The following is a 25,785-nucleotide window of genomic DNA, read 5'->3' on the forward strand; positions in this document are numbered from 1 at the left end:
TTATAAGTGATTATGCTAATTGATGCATAATTAGTATGCAAAATCATACTTTTTTCTTCAACTCCCTAAATAAAGCTCCAAATGTACTGATTTCTGGTATAGAAACTCTTTGTGGTGTTCTTAGCAAGTGTACATGAAAAAAATTGCGATATCAAATCATTTTCCTATGAATTATATTGTTTTTGTCTCACCTGCGAAGCAAAGTGAGACTATAGGCGCCGCTTTTCCGACGGCGGCGGCGGCGTCAACATCAAATCTTAACCTGAGGTTAAGTTTTTGAAATGACGTCATAACTTAGAAAGTATATGGACCTAGTTAATAAAACTTGGCCATAAGGTTAATCAAGTATTACTGAACATCCTATTAGAGTTTCATGTCACATGACCAAGGTCAAAGGTCATTTAGGGTCAATGAACTTAGACCATGTTGGAGGAATCAACATCAAAATCTTAACCTGAGGTTAAGTTTTTGAAATGTCATCATAACTTAGAAAATATATGGACCTAGTTCATGAAACTTGGACATAAGGTTAATCAAGTATCACTGAACATCCTGCATGAGTTTCACGTAACATGACCAAGGTCAAAGGTCATTTAGGGTCAATGAACTTTGGCCGAATTGGGGATATCTGTTGAATTCCCATCATAACTTTAAAAGTTTATGGATCTGATTCATGAAACTTGGACACAATAGTAATCAAGCATCACTGAACATTTTGTGCAAGTTTCAGGTCTCATGATTAAGGTCAAAGGTCATTTAGGGTCAATGAACTTTGGCCGAATCGGGGGTATCTGTTGAATTACCATCATAACTTTGAAAGTTTATTGGTCTAGTTCATTAAACTTGGACATTAGAGTAATCAAGTATCACTGAACATCCTGTGCGCATTTCAGGTCACATGACCAAGGTCAAAGGTCAATGAACTTTGGCCGAATTGGGTGTATCTGTTGAATTACCATCCTAACTTTGAAAGTTTATGGATCTGATTCATGAAACTTGTACATAAGAGTAATCAAGTATCACTGAACATCCTGTTCGAGTTTCAGGTCACATGATCAAAGTCAAAGGTCATGTAAGGTCAATGAACTTTGGCCATGTTGGGGTTTTTTGTTGAATAACCATCATATCTCTGTAAGTTTATTGGTCTAGTTCATAAAAAGTGGACATAAGAGTAACCATGTATCACTGAACATCTTGTGCGAGTTAGAGTAGTATTCAAAGTCAGCACTGCTGCTATATTGAACCGCGTGATGCAGGTGAGACGGCCAGAGGCATTCCACTTGTTTGCAATTTCTTATGTATTTCTTTGTTTTTTGACCTTTTGTTTTTCATTGTTTTTTCAATGAAATTTGTTTTCTGTGATCATAAAAAGCATAAAATAAATACATTTAGACCAGCAAAACTAAAAATAATCATGCATTTATGAATTTTGGTTGAAAACACAATTTGCATTGACTTTGTACACAAAATCACGTTTTTGAGCAATTTTTGGTCTGACATGCACTTACATAATGTTGCGTAATTTTGGAACCACGTACCCGGGTGATGCAAAATTTGTCTTAAAAGTTGAGCAAGACTTCAAAGTAAAAAGTCAGCAAGCAGCGCAGTCAAAAAAAATTGCGCGGCAAAATCTTTGAGGAGGGCGAAAATCGTTGAAGAGCGGGGCTCCAAGCGCCCCCCCCCCCCGGCCTACATAGGGTTATATATATCCCAAGTTTGCCCTCCCAGCAGTACACCAGACCTCTACATTATGTAATTTAGGATTATAATTTAATAGCAGTGTATGATTCAGTTTGCATTTCCTGTACCCCTTTGTAGCCTATTAGTGAGGGGTGTGACATTGAAATATTCTTCAATTTTTCTCTGAATCAATTATTTTCTTGTTGAGGTAGTTTTACTGAATAATTGTAAACCTACATATATGAATAAATTATTACAAGAGAAGGGAGATTAGTAGGAGTAGAGATGTGGCGGAGGGGGGGGGGGTCTCATTCTGATCCCCAAACAATGCATGACCTATAGATACAGGCACAGTGGCATCTTGATCGGGGGGGGGGGGGGGGGGACATGATCATATAAATAGATCGATAGGGTGGAAATGAATTATCTCTAACTGCAGGGGAGGAAATGATTACTTGACCGTTTGCATGGAATACTGTTAATTAGTTCACAATCTTTTATTGAATCAGGAATCGAATCATTACATCAGGCTACTTTCTTGGCTAATTTTGTTCTATAAATTTCCTCTGTTTTGGTATGAATCCTAATGAACATAGGGAAATCAAAGTAATTGAAATGGGTAATTTACTGCTTTATGGCTGCTGAACATAGGAGATTTGCAAAACAAAATACTACTACATGTTTATTCTCCTCCGTTTAATGTACAATGGACTATACATGCACATTGTGAGTGCAGCCGACAGTGTATACTTAAGATTTTTGAGAGAAGCACACAATATTTGTTTTACTTTTGGAATTTAAATTGAGAAAAGAAATTCAGCTGGAATGGATTTGGATGAAAGTTTTGAATTTGTTTATATTGAGGATATTCCACATGCATTGGTAAGTATTCCATGTATATTTCTTCAATTATTGATGTACATGTAGCTATTAAAAAGCAATGTCTTAAATTGTTAAAACCCTTGAACATATATACACACAACGTATTTATGCATGTAGTTCAATAAGGCACTTTTATATCCACGTTATCACAGATAACGTGGATATAAAAGTGTACTTTGTGATTAGGAATTTTTTTAGCTCCGAAAAATGCCAGGAATTTCTCAGTGTGAAAGTAAAATTACAGAGTATTCTCAAAATATAAGTTATTACATGGAGGTAATTTTTATATATACTAAGCTAGAATAGTTCTTAGAGCTGCTAGATTAATTTCTTTAAGAAAGACTATTCTCATACCTGTCAAAATATGAGGCCTTGTTTTGGAATTTCACCAAATGGTTATACAAATTTAATTGAAGACTATTTTTAGTCAGATTTCATGGAACTTTATCAGATCTACCATCTTGGACAATAAAGCACATCACATTGGAGTGAGCCTTGAATTAAAAGAGAAAATATAATCTGTTAACAAAATGAAAAACAAAACTGTTGTGGATTTTTATCTCAAACTTTTAAAAAGTAATGCATCAATCCAATTTCAGTGTAAGAAAGGGATAGCACCCTACTTATAAAGTTCTATGTACAGTACCCCCAACTCCCTGCTTTTAATATCTTCTTTGGAAAGTACTTTTATAGAAGTGAGAGATACATGTATCCTGATATAGCATCAGCAGCTGCTGTATATGACTACTCAGCTGAGATTATTTATTCAGTTCTTGACAAGTATCTCAAGTTGAATTACTCTGTAATTTATATATCTCCTTTGATATGTTGTCGATATAGACAAATATTTCAATGTAATTGGAGAGGTAACTTGGTTAAGCAGTAATAACTATTATACTGTATTTGACCACTTATCAATGGTAATTCATTTATTCCTTGACCTGCATTATATCAAGTCTTTCCAATCAATCTTTCAGGGATCAATGCCACCTGGGTCATGCAGTGATGAAGGGAGTGGTAATACGTTTGTATTCTCACAAAAAGGAGACAAGACTGGTAAGAAACATTCTCAAGTTGTTGTGATGCTTGATGATTCACGTTTTATCCGACAGTTGCCATGGTATCATTGCCTCACGACCAACCAGAATCAAGGAAAATTGTCAGATCTGACAACTTTTCTGACAGAAACATTGGCGGCGGAAGCCAAAAAATTTAGGGGGTGTCCACCTGAAATTTTGGGATGGACACAGGTAAAAAATTGGACAAGTGCACCCAAAACAGTTATCAACCTAAATTTTAGGTGTGGCTTACCAAAAATTTGTGAAAAGCAAAAAAAAAAAAGTAAAGTCATCAACCTAACTTTTAGGGGGGGGGACAACACATGTTTCAGGAGGAGGGTCCACGTGAATTTAGGGGGGACGCAGAAAAAAAATTGACAAGCAAAGGATATCAAAAAAAAAATTTAGGGGGGGGACCATCCCCCCACCTAAAATTTAGGGGGGACACGTCTCCCCCATCCTCCCCCGCTTCCGCCGCCTATGGACAGAAATGTTGATGAAACACTCCCCTGAATCAAGAGCATGATGCATGGTGAATGGAGGCAATTTGATGCAGAGTTGTGTAAAATAGTTTGGTGGAAAATTATGCACCTTATCAAAACTTCAATCCATATTTTGATAAAGTTTCTATTGGGGATCTAATTCAGTATCTTTCCATTTCTAATCATTTAATTCTGCATAAAAATCTCTTTGAAATCCACAGAGTAGTGGACTTTAGCTATGATCTTGCTAGGTGACTAACATGATGTACCTTGTAAAAAGTCAGTGCCATGTCATTTTGCAGGAAACCTGCTATAAAGAATCTGTGGCCTGTATTCTGAAGTTGGGTTTAATTCAAACTCTCACTCTCCACATGGCCTGTTACGCACTCACGTCTAGGAAAATTGTCAAAAAGGGTCCAGTTTCAGGCATTTGGGTGGCGTTGATGCCTTTGGCAAAAAGGGTTGCATTTCACCACCATTCCCTGGTAAAAGGCTAGCCTTTGCTCTCTCTCTTCACGCCATTTAGGGTGCTAATTTAGCTTTGAAAATTATGTCATTTGGGGGTGCAAATTTTGGCAAATTTGAAGAGACCTGGGAGCAGATCTAATCCATAAACACCATGAAGGGTGATTTGAAGGGATACAAAATAATCCTTGCACATTCTGGCGTGGCCAGCGCAGCACTTATGAGAGTCAGATGAGCTACCCCTGTACATTCCTAGCTAGTCTCTTACACCTTGCTCTATAGTAGGCAGCATGCATTATCCACAGGTATCATATCAATCGATTTCGATGTTTACGCCACTTAGGGTATCAAATTAGGGGATTTCCTTGTTCACACCACTTAGATGGCTTTTCTCATGGGTCATGCCATGTAGGGTTGCAAATTTACTTAATGTCATTACGCCATTTAGGATGAATTTCTGAGGTTGTCGGACACGGATGGATAGCAGCCCATGTGGAGAGTGGCCCCCCCCCACGGGTCCGAAGTTCCGGTTTAACTATGGATAGCCCATTGTGACATAAATCTCTTACAGTAGAGGTTCATTTTAAAAATTGGCCTTGCCCTCACTTAAGAATATTGAAATTAACATCTCAAATGCAGTACATATAATTCTCTAAGCTAACTTCCATTTTGGAAGATGAATCCCAACAGGAGTACACCATTTATGAAACGGCGCAATTTCATCAGAAGTGACTTTTTTCTTCCACCCTTCCAATTAGATCATCAAATCGAAGAGGATTTCAACAGTGACTCCACAGAATATGAAGATGTTGAAGATATCGATTTAGAACAACCTCAGCAGTAAGTACATCTTGGTATCTTGGTATTTATCCATATATTTAATTAATCATACTTACTTTACAGGCATGGATGGGACTTGTTGCAATTTCAGCAGTCTGTTTCCTCCTCCTGATAACACAAGAACTGTTTGATTGGTCATCTTCAAATCTACTCAAAGTTTGCATGTTGGAGTGACCACTATCTGCACCGTTTTGGGGTATCGAATTCTGAGTTTCAGGGTCATGAAGGTTGTTAGATTAGATTAGTCCGTGGTTACTGCAAAACCATTTGAGTGATTCACTTAAAATTTGAATAAACTATTGTCTTTTATTATTACCATAATATATACATATATGTTTAAAAAGATTTGAACGATCTGCATATTATTTTACCAGTGATAGTACCTATTATTATGTACACCGATTATTGTTATATTCAGAGAAAAGCAGAAGAAACCGAAGGTGGACAAACTGGAGGAGTTCAAGAATGACCACAGAAATGAAGAGGACATTGACCTCATCGATAGGCTTCTTATGCTAAACAACTATTTCAGTACAATTAAGAGTGTTGGCAAGTGGGAAAAACGTTACTGCATAGCGAGGGATGGACAACTCTTCATCTACAAATCATATAAGGTAGGTTCTTTTAGTCTTATTACTCAGCACTATGTTATTTAAGTATTTCCTAGAAAAAAAATGTTATAATTATACTTTTCAAATGCTATGCAATGACTGATTGAATAATTATTGAAATGAGACATGTATACATTGCTTGGAAAAATGCTAGAAACTGTTAAAATTCTCCCCCCCCCCCACAAGAAAAAAATAATAATATGGTTAGAGGAAAGGAAAAAAGTGAAATTAATTTGAAAAGACAAACAACTCTTGAGTATTGCTCTAACCATATTTGGAGAAAATAAAGATTGTCAAAGGAAATAGTTTTAAAAATTAGAATGCATCACATTAATTTTATTGATGTGGTCTCTCACAATTAGTTATAAAGGATCAATGAACTAATCAAAGGATTTGACAACAATTACACACATGTACAAACTGTACCGTTCAAAACAAATCAAAGAGGTTTTTTTATCTGAACACTAATTTTGAATAGTGAAAAATCTATGTTAATTATTTGAAATAGAAAAAAATACGAAGTAGAAGTCCTCTTAAAATTAATTTTGGTCAATTAAAAGTGTGCATGGCATCCTCTGAGTAGTGCCAGATCAACTTTAAGATTTACATGTAAGGTTCAAATTCATTTGTCACTTTTATCTATTTACCCTAGAAAGTCTATGCATAAAATTCAGATACCAACTACACCTGTATATGCAATATGGCATTTTTTTATCCATATTTGTTATTGATATAAATTCCAAATAGATGAAAACATGTATTTACATAGTAACATTTATACAAATTGGCATCTTTCCAAGTATATTTGCTTCTAACGATGTTCAGACTAGATGAAGAGTAAGACGATTCATATTGGCACTATGCTTTCTCTTTATAGGACAAGCAATCAAAGGCCCAGCGGTTACCGTTGATGGGCTACAATGTGTTCTTACTAGGACAACAAGGTAAACAAGATCATGTGATCAGGATTGAACATCACAATATCAAACCTCCTATTCTTCTCGCTTCAGAGTCAGCTGAAACATCAAACAAGTGGGTTGCTGTGAGTATGATGATTACAGGATGTTATCCCTTGGATTGAATGGTAGCTCGAGCTAAAGCTGGGGTAATAATAGCAGCACTTTGTATCTTCAGGCAAAAAGTGCTTTATAAATCCAGCTATTATTATTATTGGTATATGACATTGAACAGAGGAGTAAGGGAAAACCCTTACTCTAAATTGTCTTTTTTCCAGATGTCATCTTTTTTATCTAATTTAAAGATTTCCTTAAAGAAAAATAGCAAAATCCATTTTTTTCTCAAGTATTTCTTCATTTTTCAATTTCTTATGTATTTCTATGTTTTTTCATCTTTTGTCTTTCATTGTTGTTTTTTTCAATGGAAGCTATTACAGACCATTTAACAACTGAATTAACCCTAAATTAATTAAGCAGACCAATAAGAAAAAAAATATGTGTAATCACCTTTTTGTGAATTTCATCTCCTTTAGACCTGTACACCAAGTATGAAAATGAGCCATTTTTGGCATGACATTGTCTCATAAAAAGTCATGTGACATTGCGATGATGTACCTGTATGGTCTCAAAAATTGCACAAGGCTTCAAAGAAAAAAGTCATAAATTTTGCGGTGCTATCTTTTGTATTTCAGAAATATCGCATGAAGCTTTGAAGGGGGGGGCATCATGGGCCTCAGTCCTTTTGGGGTTAAGCTTTCACATGGTCATCTTCATGTGGTGTTCCTGAACAAAGCAAACAACATTTGTGATAATAAATAAAATGTTGCCAAACAGGGCTATTGCTTTGCTAGTAGAATTTGATCTCTTGTGCTTGTAAAACTGGTTGATTTGTGCAATATCTAAATGCTGAATTGGTTGAAGTGGGAGCATAAGTGCCATTTAGAAATGAAGCTGTGTTCCTTTCTTGGTTTTAAGGTTTCTAAGCCTATTGAATGCATGTATTTATTCTTGGTTGGTTCTCATGTACAAATAAAAATAAGCATTGTGCATAAAGAAGCCCTTCTTGTTTTCTTCAATAAGTCCAGATTGCGCTCTCATTATTTCATTCCATTCTCCAGCTTCAGTTCTAAATAATTATGCAGTGATCTTGTTTAAACTCTTACATTTCTTGTTTACCATTTCATTTTATCCTTGCTTCACTTTTTTTGCTTTATTAATCCTCAGTGTATATTCGCACTGTTTGTTTCTCCTCTTGCTTTTCTATTTCCACATTTCTATAAAATTTGCTTCCCTGTCGCATCTCATTCAATTTCCAATTCATCTTCTGTCCTGCATTCATACATCTCTCTTGATTACTTTCTCTGTCTCTCTCTTTTCTTTTTATCTCTTTATTCACTGTCTATATAATGTTCTTTTATCCTCTTCCCTCACATTTTCCCTACCTCCTTATAATCTTCAACTCTTTTAAATTCTTTGTTGCAGGTCCTTCAGAGGTATTCTACCATAAATCATACCATTGTTCCTGGAGGTCAGCAGGATGAAGAGGATGGAGAGGATAGTCCAGACAAAAAGAAAGGTATGGTCAGTTCCCCCATGTCTGCGCGGTCTCCCAAGTCTGCGCACCTGCGTATCTGCGCGATTCTAGTTAAAGAAGATACGTAACGAGCACGAACTTTACACATGCAATACGTAGACAGGTATTCATTCAAAAATCCGACTCAAAATGGTGGAAAAATAATGAATTCAGGGCATTTCATGTGATGGCCTCAAAATGCAGCCTTTGTCATCAAAATCCCTGAATCGTGTGCAAAGTGAATGGGTCAGCAGACATGGGGTACCATTTTTTTGTCTCACCTGCGAGGCAAAGTGAGACTATAGGCGCCGCTTTTCCGACGGCGGCGGCGGCGGCGTCAACATCAAATCTTAACCTGAGGTTAAGTTTTTGAAATGACATCATAACTTCTAAAGTATATGGACCTAGTTAATAAAACTTGGCCATAAGGTTAATCAAGTATTACTGAACATCCTTTTAGAGTTTCATGTCACATGACCAAGGTCAAAGGTCATTTAGGGTCAATGAACTTAGACCATGTTGGAGGAATCAACATCGAAATCTTAACCTGAGGTTAAGTTTTTGAAATGTCATCATAACTTAGAAAATATGTGGACCTAGTTCATGAAACTTGGACATAAGGTTAATTAAGTATCACTGAACATCCTGCATGAGTTTCACGTCACATGACCAAGGTCAAAGGTCATTTAGGGTCAATGAACTTTGGCCGAATTGGGGATATCTGTTGAATTCCCATCATAACTTTGAAAGTTTATTGGTCTAGTTCATTAAACTTGGACATTAGAGTAATCAAGTATCACTGAACATCCTGTGCGCGTTTCAGGTCACATGTCCAAGGTCAAAGGTCAATGAACTTTGGCCGAATTGGGTGTATCTGTTGAACTACCATCATAACTTTGAAAGTTTATGGATCTGATTCATGAAACTTGTACATAAGAGTAATCAAGTATCACTGAACATCCTGTTCCAGTTTCAGGTCACATGATCAAGGTCAAAGGTCATGTAAGGTCAATGAACTTTGGCCATGTTGGGTTTTTTTGTTGAATAACCGTCATATATCTGTAAGTTTATTGGTCTAGTTCATAAAAAGTGGACATAAGAGTAACCATGTATCACTGAACATCTTGTGCGAGTTAGAGTAGTATTCAAGTCAGCACTGCTGCTATATTGAACCGCGTGATGCAGGTTAGACGGCCAGAGGCATTCCACTTGTTTTTCAATCTGAAAATGACTGCCCGAGGTTTCTTCAAGAAAATCCGCTATTTTCTTTCATTTTTCAGTGAGAAATTGGTACACTTTTAACAATATAGTGATTATTAATAACTAAAATATTTTGTGAAATAAGAAGAAATTCATGTTAAATCTTAACTCAAATTGTTAGATGTGCAGACTTGGGGCCCACCATCATATATATAATATATGAAACACTCCCTAATTTCAATAAGCCAGTTCATGGTTAGCTCATGATCAACTTTTCTCAAATGACCTTTGTGATTTTTCATTAGGATGAGCACTATCATTCTCAAATGTAGATGTTGCCTAAGCTTTACCAGTAGAGTATTCAAATTCTAAGAAAAAAAGGCATTGTATAGACCAGGTGACTACATGTAGAATAGTACATCAGGGATAAAGTTTGGAAATCTGTTTTATTGTCTGCCTTTGGCACATTTGACTATTGTTTAGACTACTGTCAAATACCAGTAATTATGAAGGCTCTATTTATTACTCTTCAGCTTGGATGTGATGAAAAGAATATTTTAAAAGGAATACATGAATAATCAAATCAAATCACAAATGCCTGTCAGTGAATTTTGGCTTTATTTATGCAGTTCCCCATTTCATTTTCATTTTTTCTCATACCTTGCATTATAATTGTTTTTATTGAAAATGAAATAAATTGAATTGAATTGATTTTAATCTGATAACAAATAACTTTTTTTTTCATTTGTGATCTCAGTTTTGTAACCTGTCATGATCACTTTCCCTTTTCTAATGACCTGAAATCATAGTTATGGTATATGTCATGTTAATCAAATATTTTTCCTTTTTGGTGAAAAAACTTTAATAGGGTACATAAATTTTCATATAATAAAGCAAAAGAGAATAAGTGGGGATTTGGCATCATCAGCTTGCGTAGAAACGCTTTACCGAAATAATGCAAAGTTTTAAAATGTCAGAATTTGTTATATTTTGGATGAAATTTTCAATTATTTGATTGTCTGTTTTACTTTATCTTCTCAAATCATGCTATTTACAGCCTTGAATACCCATGTTGTTTATATAATTTCACATTTATTAGAAATGAAGGGGGTTACTTAGTTACACTTTTGACTTTCCATAAATCCTTTAGATTCTTCTTATCATATTGCTTGTATTTGGTCTTTATGTTTTCTTGGTTATGACAAAGAAAATAGAAATAATAATGGTGAAAAGAACAAAACTTCAATTTCAAAATATTCCAGTCACAGTTAATATACAAAAGTATACTATAAAAATGATAACATGGAAAATAAAAACATCTGAGTCACAGTGGGCAGTGCTTGGATGCTCATTTGTTATATGACAGGTGTTTAATATACCACTTCATTGTCAAGTCAGTGTTATACATTGTATGCAGGTCAGTAGAAATCCAATGAACAGGACATCATGATAAAGCTGTATGTCCTATAGGGGTAAAAGAAATGAAGCAAATCATCTGATCAAAACTTATTAAACCATTTGGTTTTGTAAGCTTCACTGATTGAATATTTGTTTTCATTTGTCATAAGCTTGCTCTTAAAGCATTGATCACTGGTCAAACATTGACCAGTGGTCAGTAGAAAGGTCACTCAAAGAATTGTGCACTCACCATTTACCCCAAAACCCTCTCAATACTCATCAAACCAAATGAAAATGTTTGTCTGGACTATAATCCCTAACTTGGGATGGAATAGAACCTTAAAACAGGTGTTTGTTAGTATGATGTCAAGTTATAATCAATGAAGGTCAAAATCATGTCACAATCTTGAAGTTATTTTTGATTTTCACATCTCCATGTCCAACCAGATTACATGCACTTGCAAATCAGTTTGTTATCAGTTGCGCAATACTGGTTTTATACCAAAAAAATATCTCACTTGCATGCTCAGCAACAGAGAAACTGGTACATTCACTCATTTCTTCACGATTCAATTTTGGTAATAGCCTCTGGACCAACCTCAGATAAAACTCCCCAGGGAGTGGAGAAGGTGCATACATTGTATGCGGGCATGCAAGGATCAGATGACCGGGGTAATAATATGTCTGTAAAGCGCTTAGAGACGTCGTTCCGATGTATAAAGCGCTATATAAATGCGGAATATTATTATTATATTATTATGAAATATTTCCACTATACTGTCCCAAACCCGGTATATTTATATATTATTCTATTGTCTGGTCCTTGACCTCTGAATAGGCAGCATCATCTGAGCTGGATTTATGAATTTATATAAAGGGTATTAGAGCCATAATATAAAGGTTATTACTTTAGGTGGACACCCCTGTAAATAAGGCATGAAACAATTCAAAATATGATCAAGTTTACATGACACAATGTAATTGACTAGATAGTGAAACTTGAGTGTACACATTTTGCTTTACTAATAAACGTTTATTCTACTTAGATATTGTTAACATTTGATTTTCATACACTCACCTGCATCTTCCAGGTAAATTGTTTCATCGAGAAAAGAAAGATGGAACTCCACAACTCACCATGGAAGGAGATGTATTATCAGGTAGGCTATTATAGCTATCATCATTAATTCTCCTTTACACTATAAGTGCCACTCAACTTTGAGTAATCATAAAGTAATGATAAATATTTTGACAATTATCTCTTGGACAAAAAATTTGAACATATTTTTCAAGGCTAAAACCTTCTTTCATGTTGCTTTTTACTGCATACATGGATAAAACAAATAGGGAACAATTAAGGATGCCAAAATATTTTTGCAGATGTCTGAATTGATAAAATAAAATATAATTTTCTTGAAATGTGTCTTTCCACCCTTGATTATGATGTCAGGAAAACGTTCCCAGTAATAACAAAGTCAACTCATTATCATTCAGAGAAGAGTCATGCTCTAGGATATTTGTAAATGAATAAATCTTATTTTACATGTATCACACATACCATTCCTCATTTATCTTATTCCACAAAGAAACAATTTTGTAGCCAAGTTTAGAGAGGTGATGCTCATTATGTGTAACTGAATTCATTATATTTTAACATAACCTCATTTAGGTAAAAATCTTTTCTATCATAATTTTATATTTTGGATTATTTTCCCTGTCGCTCAAGGTTATGTAAACATTTTTGGGGCCAAGTTTGGAGAAGCGAAGATCAGACGGAGATGGATCTCTCTTCATGATATGGTATTCTCATGCTCTGTGGCCAGAGAGGAACCTAAGAGTTTTAGCTTTAATATCAGAGGTATTGATGTCACTGCAGCTGATAAGAAGGAAGTCAAGATGAAAGGAGCATTCAAACTCAGCAAAGATGGAGAGGTCTACTTGTTTATTGAAGTAAGTGAAAATTGCTTGATTTGTTACTTATCAACTTACTTTTTAACCTACTTTATTGCTTACTTACCGACTTCTTACATTCTTATTTACTTACAATGTACATGTACTTACTACTCACGCACTTGCTTACTTATATCTACATACTCGCTTACTAGTGACTTGTCTCTATTTGCTTTCTTACTTTCCTTCTTATTACTTGCTTACGTAATTAATTACTTACCACCCACTTATTTACATTTACTTTCTTCTTACCTACGTATTTAGTTAATACTTATTTTCTCTGTTACTTTTTACATAAGATTATTTACTTACTTTACTTAATCAGTTATTTTATGTACATCTACAGTATGCCTACTTACTTCACTTTTGTATACTTGACATTAAGACATTTATATATCACTAACAGCAGTGCTTATTGTCACAGCCATGACAGTATAATTAGCAATAATTCCTAACACCTTGATAAACTCAAAACAAAATAATCATACAAATATATCTGAGTACAATAATTTCATCATAATTATTATGACATATAGCTGTAAGAAGATTTGTTTTTATATATGCACTTCAAGATAATTATTCAAAGAGGATTTGATATTCAATGATGTTTTTACTTCAATAAGTGTTACTTTATGGATTACGCTGATGTATGCTATTCTCATTTATTTCCAGGCACTCAACATGTTAGATGCTGGACACCTGCTGAAGAAGCTTGTATCAGCCTCCATGAGTGCTACTACCAAGACTAGCACCGGAGGAAGACCGGCAAGCTCTAATGCAGCGGAGGAGAGTGGCATGGTGGCTAAGCTACTTGCTTCATTTGAGACGGCTGCTGATCAGACGGATAACGCACAGGTAGGTTCATCTGTTAATCTCTTGATTGGTTTCAAAGGGGGAGTCCACCGTAATCATGTTGGCTTCAATAGATAGACAGGACTTCTAATAATATTCTGCATTTACATGGTGCTTGACACAGCAGAATGATGTCATGCTAAACGTTTTACAGATATTTTATTACAAATCGCTGACAAAATAATCCATGAATTACTCTTTACCTTAGTTCACCTGATTCTATTGAAATCTAAGCTGATTTTATGGTAGACTTCCTCGTATTAGTACAGGGAAAATGAACTATTGATGTCATGTAGCCTGCATTTTAGTGCAATGTAGTTCATTGCATATCATGGGATTCAGTTTCAACGTGTTTGATTGTTGTGTGTAATTTTGCACTATATATTTTGCTTTTTGTTGAATACTAATTATGGTTTTATGTTCAATATCCTCAATCCGACTTACCTTAATATTTAAAAGTAAAGACGCAGAGCAGTTGGTTCTGTGAACCTGGATGCACTAACATCAAGCTTATTGATCGATTATTTTGCTGATTTGATAAGCTTTGATTGTTGTGTATGATCATTGAATAAAATTTCCCTGCGATCAATTGCTTTGCCTAATGATGCAGCATCAAGACCTATTGCTCTGTGCTTTTTACAATTTTAAAGTGATTCAAAGAATGTTGGGGGTTTATAATATATTTATTTTCAATGATGGTGGGACAAACCAGGTGCGGATCCAGGGGGGGGGGGGCTGAAGGTGCGCTAGCCTCCTCCCCCCTTTATATAAAAATATATAAACAAGAGAGAGATCAATGGACCTTTAATGTACAGTAGGTGAAAACTTTTTTGGGGGGGGCTTGTTACTTTTTGGGGGGATGAATTACTTACCTCAATTTCAGGTAACAACCTTTTTTTATGCTTATAAAATTTCCAATGGGTAAGATGTGCCACCGCTTTTTAAAAATCCTGGATCCTGTAGCACTCTGTAAAATTTCAACTCTGGATCCGCGCCTGCAAGTAGATGATTTTTTTTTCTTGATGAACCCCCTGGTGGATACTAATATTATGGGAATTTGTTTTTTCTGTTTTGTTTTCTGAGACTTCATATTATATTTGTTAGAATTGTCACTGTTTTAGGGGCCATTGTTAGTATCGATGTAGATGATAACATTTATATGTCATCATAGGCTGGTGGAATCAAGCATGTTTATTTCTATACGAAAGATATTTATTTATTTTATTTATTAAACAATATTTCAATAGGGTGCCCTTTCAGCAAAAGCTGGTATCAAAAGGGGCCCTAAAAGCATAAAAACAGTACATGTATATAAAGTGGTAAAACATACAATGTAAAACAAGTTAAAAACATATAAATCATACATAATTATTAGAAGACAGAAAGGCATGACAAATTAAATCACTAAAATATTTGTGGTACAAGAATCATTGACATTTTAACATTTTCTGGACATTATATATGATTTCAGTTCTTTTTTAAAACTAGAGAGTGTGGATAGGGTTTTTAAATGAAGGGGCAAGGAATTGAACATTGATATTGAGGAAATAATGAATGAGCATTTATAGTATTCAGTATTGCATTTTGGGACATCGAGTAGTTTTGGGACATCGAGTCCCAAAACTATAATAAAATAATAAAAAATGTTATATTGATTTTGTTATACGGTATTTAGGAATACTCTGGTTGTTTTCCAATCACAAATGGTTTATACTCCAAGATTGTTTATGATTTCGTTTCCTTTGTTACTCACTCCAACCCCCTCTCCATTTACCTGTCCCCGTTTTCAAATGGCATTGCAATATTTAGATCAAAAGAGGAAGAAGAGTACAATTACAAAATCAACTGAATAAGGTTTGTTTGCATGCGTTATACAATGTAACCCTGCATGGATATAGACACTTATAATTATCATTTTATATTATCTTGTTTTATCAGTTCTTAATAAGTTTGTTTTATGAAGGGAAAATATGACATATTAGGAAAAGGTGAGAGATTCACTGAATTTACTACAACATAATTATTTTCTGTATGGCTAAAAGGCTTACAGCCTGAAGGAATTGCAATTTTTTAAAGATTATTAGCTAATAAATCCTTAGGTTGGCTAAAAAGATAAAAGCCTTTTAGTACTTAACTTTTTACCATATCCTTTCTCTATTGATTGATTATTTGATTAGCTTTTGGATACATTATTTTTGAAGGCGTTTACTTTATTTGGTGCCAATATTCAGGTAGCTCTGAAACAAAATATCATTGTTGCCAAATCTAGCAATTGTTTAGCAGTCAGACTATATACTGTTCGGCCCGAAATCGTTTATGTGAAGACCCTACTTTTGATATATTTTCAATTCAGTATGTAAAGCATTTTTTCCTAGTGGAGAACTTATTAAATCAGTGTGTTTGCTTCAAATCATGTAACTAATCTTGATCGCTTTTAACAAATGAATGTATCCATGTCTCCATCGCATGTGTATGTACAATGTATACTGTAAATTATGAAAGTCTATCCCATATGTAATTGTATTTTGAAATTATTACAGCTAGAATTTGAATGCTTTATATAAATGCACATTTGACATATTAGCATCATTAGATGTTATTGGTAATAACTGTCTTCAAATGATTTTTTCTATCTATAAATTATATTTTTTCTATCAGGTATGCTGCAGAAACAAAACAACAACTCAATTTGTTGCAAAAATGTACATGTTTGAGTGTTGCTTATCTGTGATTAGAAACAAAAGCTTCAGTCTCTGTATTTTGGTTGTTCTGCTGAACTGTGTTGGCTCCACTCACCCATACATAGACTGAAGAGTTGTTGGCTCGTACCTATATACAGCCAACGTATTAGCAGTAACGTTAGATCTAACATTCGGCGGAAACCCAATTTTTCTACTTTCTACTTCATCCTTTCTTATATTGTCATTCATCCATTAGTGATAACAATGATCTTATAATTATACATTATGGTTTATCATCTGATAAATCCACTTTACAGAGTGTTCAAGGCACATTGAAAGAGGGAGAGAGAGAGAGAGGGGGGGGGGGGGGAGGGCGGGGAAGAAGGGGTTAATATGACAATTAAGAATAGGGTGCATTATGTAAGTACAGTACCTTATTATTGCACAAAAATTACTAAAATGGTAACTTTGCCTTCCAATGGTAAACTTCCCCCGAAATCATTCTGATTTGACATTTTAACCTTTCTCTTTTTCATACCTACATATCTAAGTTTTAATTCATTGTGACTTGATATGATTGATTGTGATTATTTTGTTACGAATAAAACAAACAAATACAGAGAAGATTTTCAACCATTAGTCAGCTGTCGACGGCGTCTACCATTGAGCCATTATACGATGATACAGATTTGTCTCCAGGACCGGAAGAAAACTATGAAAACAGCATTGTAAGATCTCCACCTTCCGATGCTGCAGGAAAGCGAAAGAATTTTTTTAAAGATAAGCTTGTGAGTCTTGTTGTTCAAAAGGGTATTCTAGAGCTGTCTGCCTTTGCTGGGAAAAGCTGGTTATCATTCAAAGCACCATTGCAGCAAGCTTATTAAAACTTCTTTTTTAAAGTATTGTATAATCATGACATTTGCATACAATACAAAGTTAAACCTTCCACCCTAATCCCCACAATTTTCCAACATTATTTTGAGATTTTAATCTAAAATGAAAAGGAAGTAGATCCATACGTTTAAGTTGGGTGTAACTTCTGGAACTTTAGATATAACTTGTATAATGTATTGATTTCATTTGAAAAAGAAAACATCCAGGAGATATACACAAAATAATGGAAACCACTGTTTGGAATTTCATGCTTACTGAATCGTGAGGCATGCATATGGTGATGTGATCTAATAAAAATGCTTGTATCGGCTTTGATTTAATGGCAAACATTTCATATATGTCAGAAGACAGAGGATTGTTGTTGGTTCATTGTTTTTAGTTATTTATACCCAAATATGTATTCTAGCTCCCTATCAAGAACCATCCATGGCAAATTAATGTGGGTTTTAGGGTGAATGGTTACACATGGTACATATTTATTGCATAATTGACACAAAGACACTAGCTGTTAGCAAGGCACTGGTAGCCGTCACCTGTTGGTTGGTAGCCGTCACCTGTTGGTCTGTGTGTCTGGAACTTGCCTGCCATCTATCAAGTCATGTGTTCAGGTTTCCCAATGATACAATATACATTAACGGTCACAACCAACTCCTTATTAAGCAATGGTATGCCATAGGTAATAAAGAAGTGCAGGTGAAATAGTAGAATGCATTGCTTAGAAGATCCCAGTAGCTGAGATGAATCATTGTTTGTTATTATTTACATTTCTTTGTATTTTTGTATTGTTGGTTTTTGTCTCACCTGCGAAGCAGAGTGAGACTATAGGCGCCGCTTTTCCGACGGCGGCGGCGTCAACATCAAATCTTAACCTGAGGTTAAGTTTTTGAAATGACATCATAACTTAGAAAGTATATGGACCTAGTTAATAAAACTTGGCCATACGGTTAATCAAGTATTACTGAACATCCTATTAGAGTTTCATGTCACATGAAGGTCATTTAGGGTCAATGAACTTAGACCATGTTGGAGGGATCAACATCGAAATCTTAACCTGAGGTTAAGTTTTTGAAATGTCATCATAACTTAGAAAATATATGGACCTAGTTCATGAAACTTGGACATAAGGTTAATCAAGTATCACTGAACATCCTGCACGAGTTTCACGTCACATGACCAAGGTCAAAGGTCATTTAGGGTCAATGAACTTTGACCGAATTGGGGATATCTGTTGAATTCTCATCATTACTTTGAAAGTTTATGGATCTGATTCATGAAACTTGGACATAATAGTAATCAAGCATCACTGAACATTTTGTGCAAGTTTCAGGTCTCATGATTAAGGTCAAAGGTCATTTAGGGTCAATGAACTTTGGCCGAAATGGGGGTATCTGTTGAATTACCATCATTTCTTTGAAAGTTTATTGGTCTAGTACATTAAACTTGGACATTAGAGTAATCAAGTATCTCTGAACATCCTGTGCGCGTTTCAGGTCACATGACCAAGGTCAAAGGTCAATGAACTTTGGTCGAATTGGGTGTATCTGTTGAATTACCATCATAACTTTAAAAGTTTATGGATCTGATTCATGAAACTTATACATAAGAGTAATCAGGTATCACTGAACATCCTGTGCGAGTTTCAGGTCACATGATCAAGGTCAAACGTCATGTAAGGTCAATGAACTTTAGCCATGTGGGGTTTTTTTGTTGAATAACCATCATATCTCTGTCAGTTTATTGGTCTAGTTCATAAAAAGTGGACATAAGAGTAACCATGTATCACTGAACATCTTGTGCGAGTTAGAGTAGTATTCAAAGTCAGCACTGCTGCTATATTGAACCGCGTGATGCAGGTGAGATGGCCAGAGGCATTCCACTTGTTGTTGTTTCTTCCTGCTGATGTTTTTTTTTTCTATAGGGATTATGATGATGCATCACATTGAGAAGAATAATTGATGATATTTCGGCTAATGAGAGAGGGGGAGATAAGGGAATGAGAAGGTTGTGCTTTGTGATACTTAGAGTTTTTAATTTCATGTGCAAAATGCAAAACATACATGTATAGCCCTATATGTATGGCAATCTCATTTCAAATTGCACTCATTAAACAAAAAATCATATATCAGTCTGCACGTGAGTGGGTGCGTGTTTAAATTGTGTGTGTTTTTGAGTGTGCGTTGAAGTAGGTGTGTATAATTGATATATCTTGTGTTTATTATTTGGGTGAATAACCTTTGAACTTACCTACTTGCAGTAAAGGCTAAATTATTTAACTTGCATTTTCAGATTTACTGGTCATTGGAATGTGTATGATATTTAGCAAATGGTCAATTCCAGCGTAACGGACATGACGTTCAGACAAATTTTTGTAATTCAAATGTTTATACAGTAGAATTAGCAGTCTTTTGATAATTGTTACTAAGCTTATCAGACACATTTAAGTATCAGTTACATACACATAAAATTTCAAAACGTTTCATTGAACAGTTGCGGAGAAATTGCACTCTTTGTGAGCGTAACGGACATGACACGAAATGGACGAAGCATTTTTACCTTCTATTGCTTATCAAAATTCCTGTGAATTCTTAGATCGCATGCACCTGACATTGGTGTTAATTTAACCTTAAGACCATGCTCTATCCATAAAATAGTGTTTAACAACAGTTTTGCAGTGCATTCTGTATTCCTAGCTCAAAATGTAGCGTAACGGACATGACACACGAAGCGTAACGGACATGACAGTTTTGTCCACTTTTTGTAAGCGAATATAATTATTTTATTACAAGATATGGTACAAGTCTAATTGTTTACATGTTAAGGCTAGAGGTTAGAGACACATATCATAACTGGTAATCTGTAATATCTCCTATTATTTTGCAATTTGAGAGGGGGTCTTTTTGTACAATATTTATAAAACAAAAAAATATTTAGAAAAATTTATTTTACACCGGTTAACAACAGTTAATGAGTATTTTCCAGTTACTACCATCCGCCACACCTAATTAAAGGAAAAAAAGTTGATAGAAAAGATTATTTTTTATTCATGCCCTAATATTTGATAATATACTAGCGTAACGGACATGACACCCTTACGAAGTGAACTTCATCAGCACTTCTTAGTTTGAAAATGGAAGAAATATCAATAATGAATGTAATTATGTAACAGCAAAGTACCTTTACTGACACTCTAATGAAAAATATGTAGATATTATTAGCAGGTATCATTAAATTAATAGCTATAGCCTAAGTGATAATTTTATATTGAATACAACGTTTATCGTACCACTACGACACACTGAGAAGACCAAATCTCATTTTTTGTGAGAAGAAAACAAAATTTACCAGACCTGTATAAATCCAAGAAGAACATATTATGGAATGTATTGTATGATAAAGAATATGTACTAGTATTAATGTCAGTTTTAAGATTACAAAAAATGGTATTAAAATTTAATAGCAGTACCTGGAAAGCGGTCTTCCATTATCGATTATGTATGAGTTGAAAGGTAATCGGAATGCTTGTAAATAGCTTCTGAGATTTTTTTTCATTCAAAATAACTATCATCCTGAGTATAATCATCCTTTCATCAAATCTTGGATGTTCTAAATCTTACAATCTTGCTTGCTGACAAACGTGGCTGTATCTACATGTAATTTCGTTGTATTGTCCGCGCTGCTTGTGTACAATTGAAGATACATCATTCAAATCGTTATTATGGCTGACCAAAATACTATGACATAATTTATTGATCGCGCCACATTCTTTCCACGGCCCCTTTGCTTTGTGATACTGCAAAGAAGTGCCACTGTAGATTCATGGATTCATAGAGCTACATGTACATCATGAAACACAGATATCCGAATACAAACTTGCTTTTAAATGTGATCCCATGCCATCACTGAAGAAGTACATGTAGAGGTTGGTGTAAGTCAGATACTTTGAAGTAATATCATCAATGATCATTAATTCACAAGTTGGAGTTTTATCATGCTCCAAACTGTCAGTGCAAGAACCTAAGATAATCAAATGTTTGTTCAAACACGAATGATGCAGATTGTGATCTGAGTATGTTGCCAGATCTAGCTGCATCTTATCCTAATATTATGTAACATACCGTTAATTCTCAGAAAAATCTACCAGAACAAGAGCTGAACTTTCATCATTCACCAACTTCTAAAAATAGCTTGAATGACATGCAGATTCTAGGAAATATTACATTCAGCTATCCTCAAACAATTGAGACTAACCTCAGTCTGTGACACTGAGCCTAATATTTTGTTTTTGTAAATGCTGCCATTTGCCATATATAAGGCGTCATGTCCGTTACGCGAATTGTCATGTCCGTTACGCCATTTTTATGAAAATGAGAAATGGTAAGGGAAAATGATTGCTACACATGGTAGGGGGTTTAATTCTAACATAGAATCTGAATCTGCAGTATCTTTAGACAAATTTCCTGTAAGCTGTGAAAACTTTAAGTGAAAAACGTAACGGACATGACACTGATAATGGTAAAGAAATCACACAAATCTGAAGACAGATTTCTGTAAAATTGATGAATGGTATAAAATTTAACAATTATCTTCTGTTGATTTAAACATTAATCAACTATTCAAAAGTTAAAAGAGACCTCTGGGACCTTGTTTGCTTTTAGTAGAGACAGAAAAGATGAATTGTTCAAAAATAGCCACATTTTTTACATTTTGCAATATACTATTCTATTTTTTGATGATGGAAAAAACTAAAAATTTTATCAATATTGCGATTTTTCTATTGGAAATTGAGACTTTATAGATTACTTTTTAAGAAAAATTGACTGCTTGAGTGAAATCTGAAACTTCATTTTTTCTCTAAAGTGAACATTTTCCATGGAATTGCCCATATGTTAATTTGTAATAGCCCTAGCTTTAGGATAACATACTCACAATAACATTCATTGCGATCATTGAAAGAAAGGCTGGAATAGAACATTAAAGAAAATCGTAGTTACTAGTTACAGAACAAAATATACTTATAAAGAAAAGGCGCTTTCTAAATTAATTGAGACAAAGAGGAGAGAGAGAGGGGGGGGGAGAAAAAGAACATCAAATTTTGAATTATTATTTCTTATCTACTTTTTATCTGGCCCACATGACTTGCTGACAAATATTTATTTAATGTCACATTGTCACCTATAAACACATCATTAACTTATCATGATATCTTTTTTCCCCTCTCATTTACATATAAATAATTTGAATATGCAATTTTTTGTAATTTAGCATGGTAGCATACATGTTTCGACAAATACATTAAAAAATATTTATCTTGTGTAATTTTTCAGTGAAGCTCAATAAAATTTTTGTCTCGGGACATGTTTTTGGTTCTACTATGTGTTTTGGCTGGTTTTGCAGTAGACAAAGCTCTGCATACCAATGGCTGAAAAGTGCTTATTTGAAACTAGATGAAATTAATACTAGGCTGAAGCTAGCAAAATTCAATCTTTATTTGTTATTCAGCAGGTTGACATTCACAAAATATTAAATAGCCAGATAAAAACAAAATTGTGACAAGATCATACTTGTTTGAGATCAGCCAGTCATGAAAAATAAGAGGAAGGAAATCAAGGAACCCTATGAATATTTATGGTATTAAGAATTTTTATTCATTCAAAAAGTGAATAGGACGAGGGTAACATCGTCATTTTGTGTGTGGGGGGACTGCAACGTGAAATAATTTTGATAGGGGAACAATGTTTTCACGCTGATATTTCCTACATTACATTCCAGGGCCATTCAAGCAGGGCAAACACCCATTTCATTCATTTCATGAAAGTTTTATTTGAATCATAATATTTGCAAATTTGGGGCTTGAGTGGTGTATCCTTTTTTTATTGCAAATTATTGTGCTCTTGTCAACCATATTTTTGCATTGAGTTTCCCATTTGTTTTTTTTACCATTTTTGCTCATTAATTGTGAGAGAGTGATAATTTATGTTAAAATTTGTTAAAACTCCAGGTAGAACAACACATGAGGGCCTTATTTGCAGTCTAAAATTTGGTGATGGTTTATGTCATGAATCCTGCAAGTAAAAAAAAATAAATGAAAATCATAATCTCAGTATACAGCAATTGCTAATAATGCCAAAATATATTGTGTTTTATTGTTAGAAATTCATATCATATTCATAATGTGGCAATATCCTCTTGCAGGTTTTTTTTCTTTGATTTGTATTAAATATTTGTGTATTTTTTGTTTGTCATGTTTATTTTGGCAATTCTGTTTTTTTTCTATGAGCTATTTTGTCTTACAAGTGTTATGACAAAGCAATACATTTTTAGCAATATGATCTGTTATTATTTTGAAGTAGACATAAGATTAACACATATATATAGAAATGTCTTAATTTTTACAGTGTATCTTTATCAATGTGCATCTTTTTTTAATTCACCTGCTGTAAAGAGAGCTAGTTTTATTGAGATTTTAAAAGGACAATGAATGTTTTAATTCCCAATGGTCCATAACACTTTATTTCTCCAATGTCAATGGAGGATTAAAAGTAGAATGCCCTTTGTTTGTATTGCTTAATTCATTCATCTTAATATGTGTCTACAAAAATCATATTTATTTATTCTAGCCTGAGCAATGATGTATTAAACAGTGATCCTATTTACATTTTATTACAATAATTAATAAACTTCTATGATGTTTAGATAAGTTCAAATTTGACATTTTACGCTCTGATCGCTTTTTCAGATTACGTGATGAATATTTATACCTTTAATCCCTGCCCACCCAATTCATGTTTTTATCAATGACAATGAATAGAAGTTTACCAGGAGTCGTCAGTCTACTGTAGAAGACCAAGGATTGTATGAGGATACTATAGCGCCACCTGTTGGAGGAGCACCAGACGATATTTATGACGATGTCCTAGCCCCTCCCATTCCTCCACCTAGTGAAAAGACAACAGCCCAAAAGAAAACAATGTCGTTACCAGTGAGTCTGTGACAAGAATTTGTTCACAATTCCAAGCTCCTATTTATTTGCTAATCTTCTTGCAAATGAAAGAAAAACATAAAATAAATCACTGCAGCTCACTGATATATAATATAATGCTAATTGTTTTCACTTTCTCTCTTCACTTTGCATTTTATAATAATATTAATTTTCTAAAGTCCAATAAATTACATCTACTTTCCGAGCTATTTCGTTGCTTTTCCTTTGCAAAGGAAACTGTGACACTTTTGAAAATGTCATGATTTTGGTGTATTTTATTTTTTGAAAACTTGATTTAATCACTACCAATACAATTGATCTTACTATGGTACACACATGGGACCTTTTGCTACTAATGCACATTTTTTGTTACTTTATTAACCTATGTTAGCCCTGCAATATAGACCAATTTCACGGCCTGTTTATGTATTTGGCCCTCTATCGGCGACGCCATTGCTGCGGTGTGCAAGTGCGCTGACCGCGATTGGCTCTGTGTACAAATTCAATGAAAGATTACAGATAAGCTCTGATATTGTGTCATTAACTTCATCATAAAACAATAAAATAAAGCATGGACACCTGGGTAGACGATGTAAGACAATGGCCATATCTGACCGATGAAGGTATGATGAATTTTTGCACTTTGGCTACTTTTTCCCCTTAGTTTTGTCAGTAAAAGTGAGTTGATGATGACCAAGAATCGCTGTTGGTTTTCATCAGGGAGCTCACATCTTGTTGCTAGTAAATTGTGTTAGAGTAGCGGGAGAGTGAACGAGAGAGAGTGAGAGAGGATGAGAGAGGGGAGAGTATGTGTGAGAGGAGGGGGATAGTGAGAGGGGAGAGAGGAATAGTGAGAAAGGGGGGGGGGTAGTGAGAGAGAGAGGGGGTGGGCTAGTGAGAGAGTGTGTGAGAGAGGGAGAGAGAGGGATAGTGTGTGTGAGAGAGAGGGACTGATATTTCCATCTAAGTCCTTTCTGTTGATGTTTTTTATCCACTGGCGACGCATTCCTTCATCACGGCCTGGAAACCTATGCAGGGAGTACGGCTTCACACACAAACAGGCTTCATGAGTCCAAGGCGAGTGAATTTCACATTCACTTTGCTTCCAATCCTGAAGCTGTCTCCAATTGTTGTGGCAATTGAACCCAGCACAGCTGCGACCGGCACTTCTCCGATTAATGCTCATTGTGAATCTTACAAGAAATCTGCCCAATTGTTCCAAAATAAAAAAAAAATCGAACGAATGTACCAAATACCCTATTGACTTGTGTACTATAAAAGTTG

The 25,785-nt window shown here is 34.7% G+C and overlaps 1 protein-coding gene across 6 annotated transcripts in view; it reads left to right on the forward strand.

Moving 5' to 3' along the window:
* LOC121427845 (titin homolog) overlaps positions 1 to 25,785 on the forward strand; it is a 54,791-nt gene that overhangs the window by 9,255 nt on the left and 19,751 nt on the right. For 2 of the 6 annotated variants that reach the window (XM_041624414.1, XM_041624416.1), the window contains exons 5-14: positions 3,540 to 3,618; positions 5,326 to 5,407; positions 5,826 to 6,021; positions 6,896 to 7,060; positions 8,457 to 8,550; positions 12,237 to 12,305; positions 12,872 to 13,095; positions 13,768 to 13,950; positions 15,757 to 15,801; positions 24,331 to 24,501. In XM_041624414.1, the coding sequence (XP_041480348.1) occupies positions 3,540 to 3,618; positions 5,326 to 5,407; positions 5,826 to 6,021; positions 6,896 to 7,060; positions 8,457 to 8,550; positions 12,237 to 12,305; positions 12,872 to 13,095; positions 13,768 to 13,950; positions 15,757 to 15,801; positions 24,331 to 24,501 (1,308 nt within the window). The remainder of the gene's footprint in view (positions 1 to 3,539; positions 3,619 to 5,325; positions 5,408 to 5,825; positions 6,022 to 6,895; positions 7,061 to 8,456; positions 8,551 to 12,236; positions 12,306 to 12,871; positions 13,096 to 13,767; positions 13,951 to 15,756; positions 15,802 to 24,330; positions 24,502 to 25,785) is intronic. The other 4 variants (XM_041624417.1, XM_041624419.1, XM_041624418.1 and 1 more) reach the window with 3 other exon arrangements.

The sequence above is a fragment of the Lytechinus variegatus genome, chromosome 14 (assembly GCF_018143015.1).
Source record: "Lytechinus variegatus isolate NC3 chromosome 14, Lvar_3.0, whole genome shotgun sequence".
Taxonomy (NCBI): Eukaryota; Metazoa; Echinodermata; class Echinoidea; order Temnopleuroida; family Toxopneustidae; genus Lytechinus; species Lytechinus variegatus.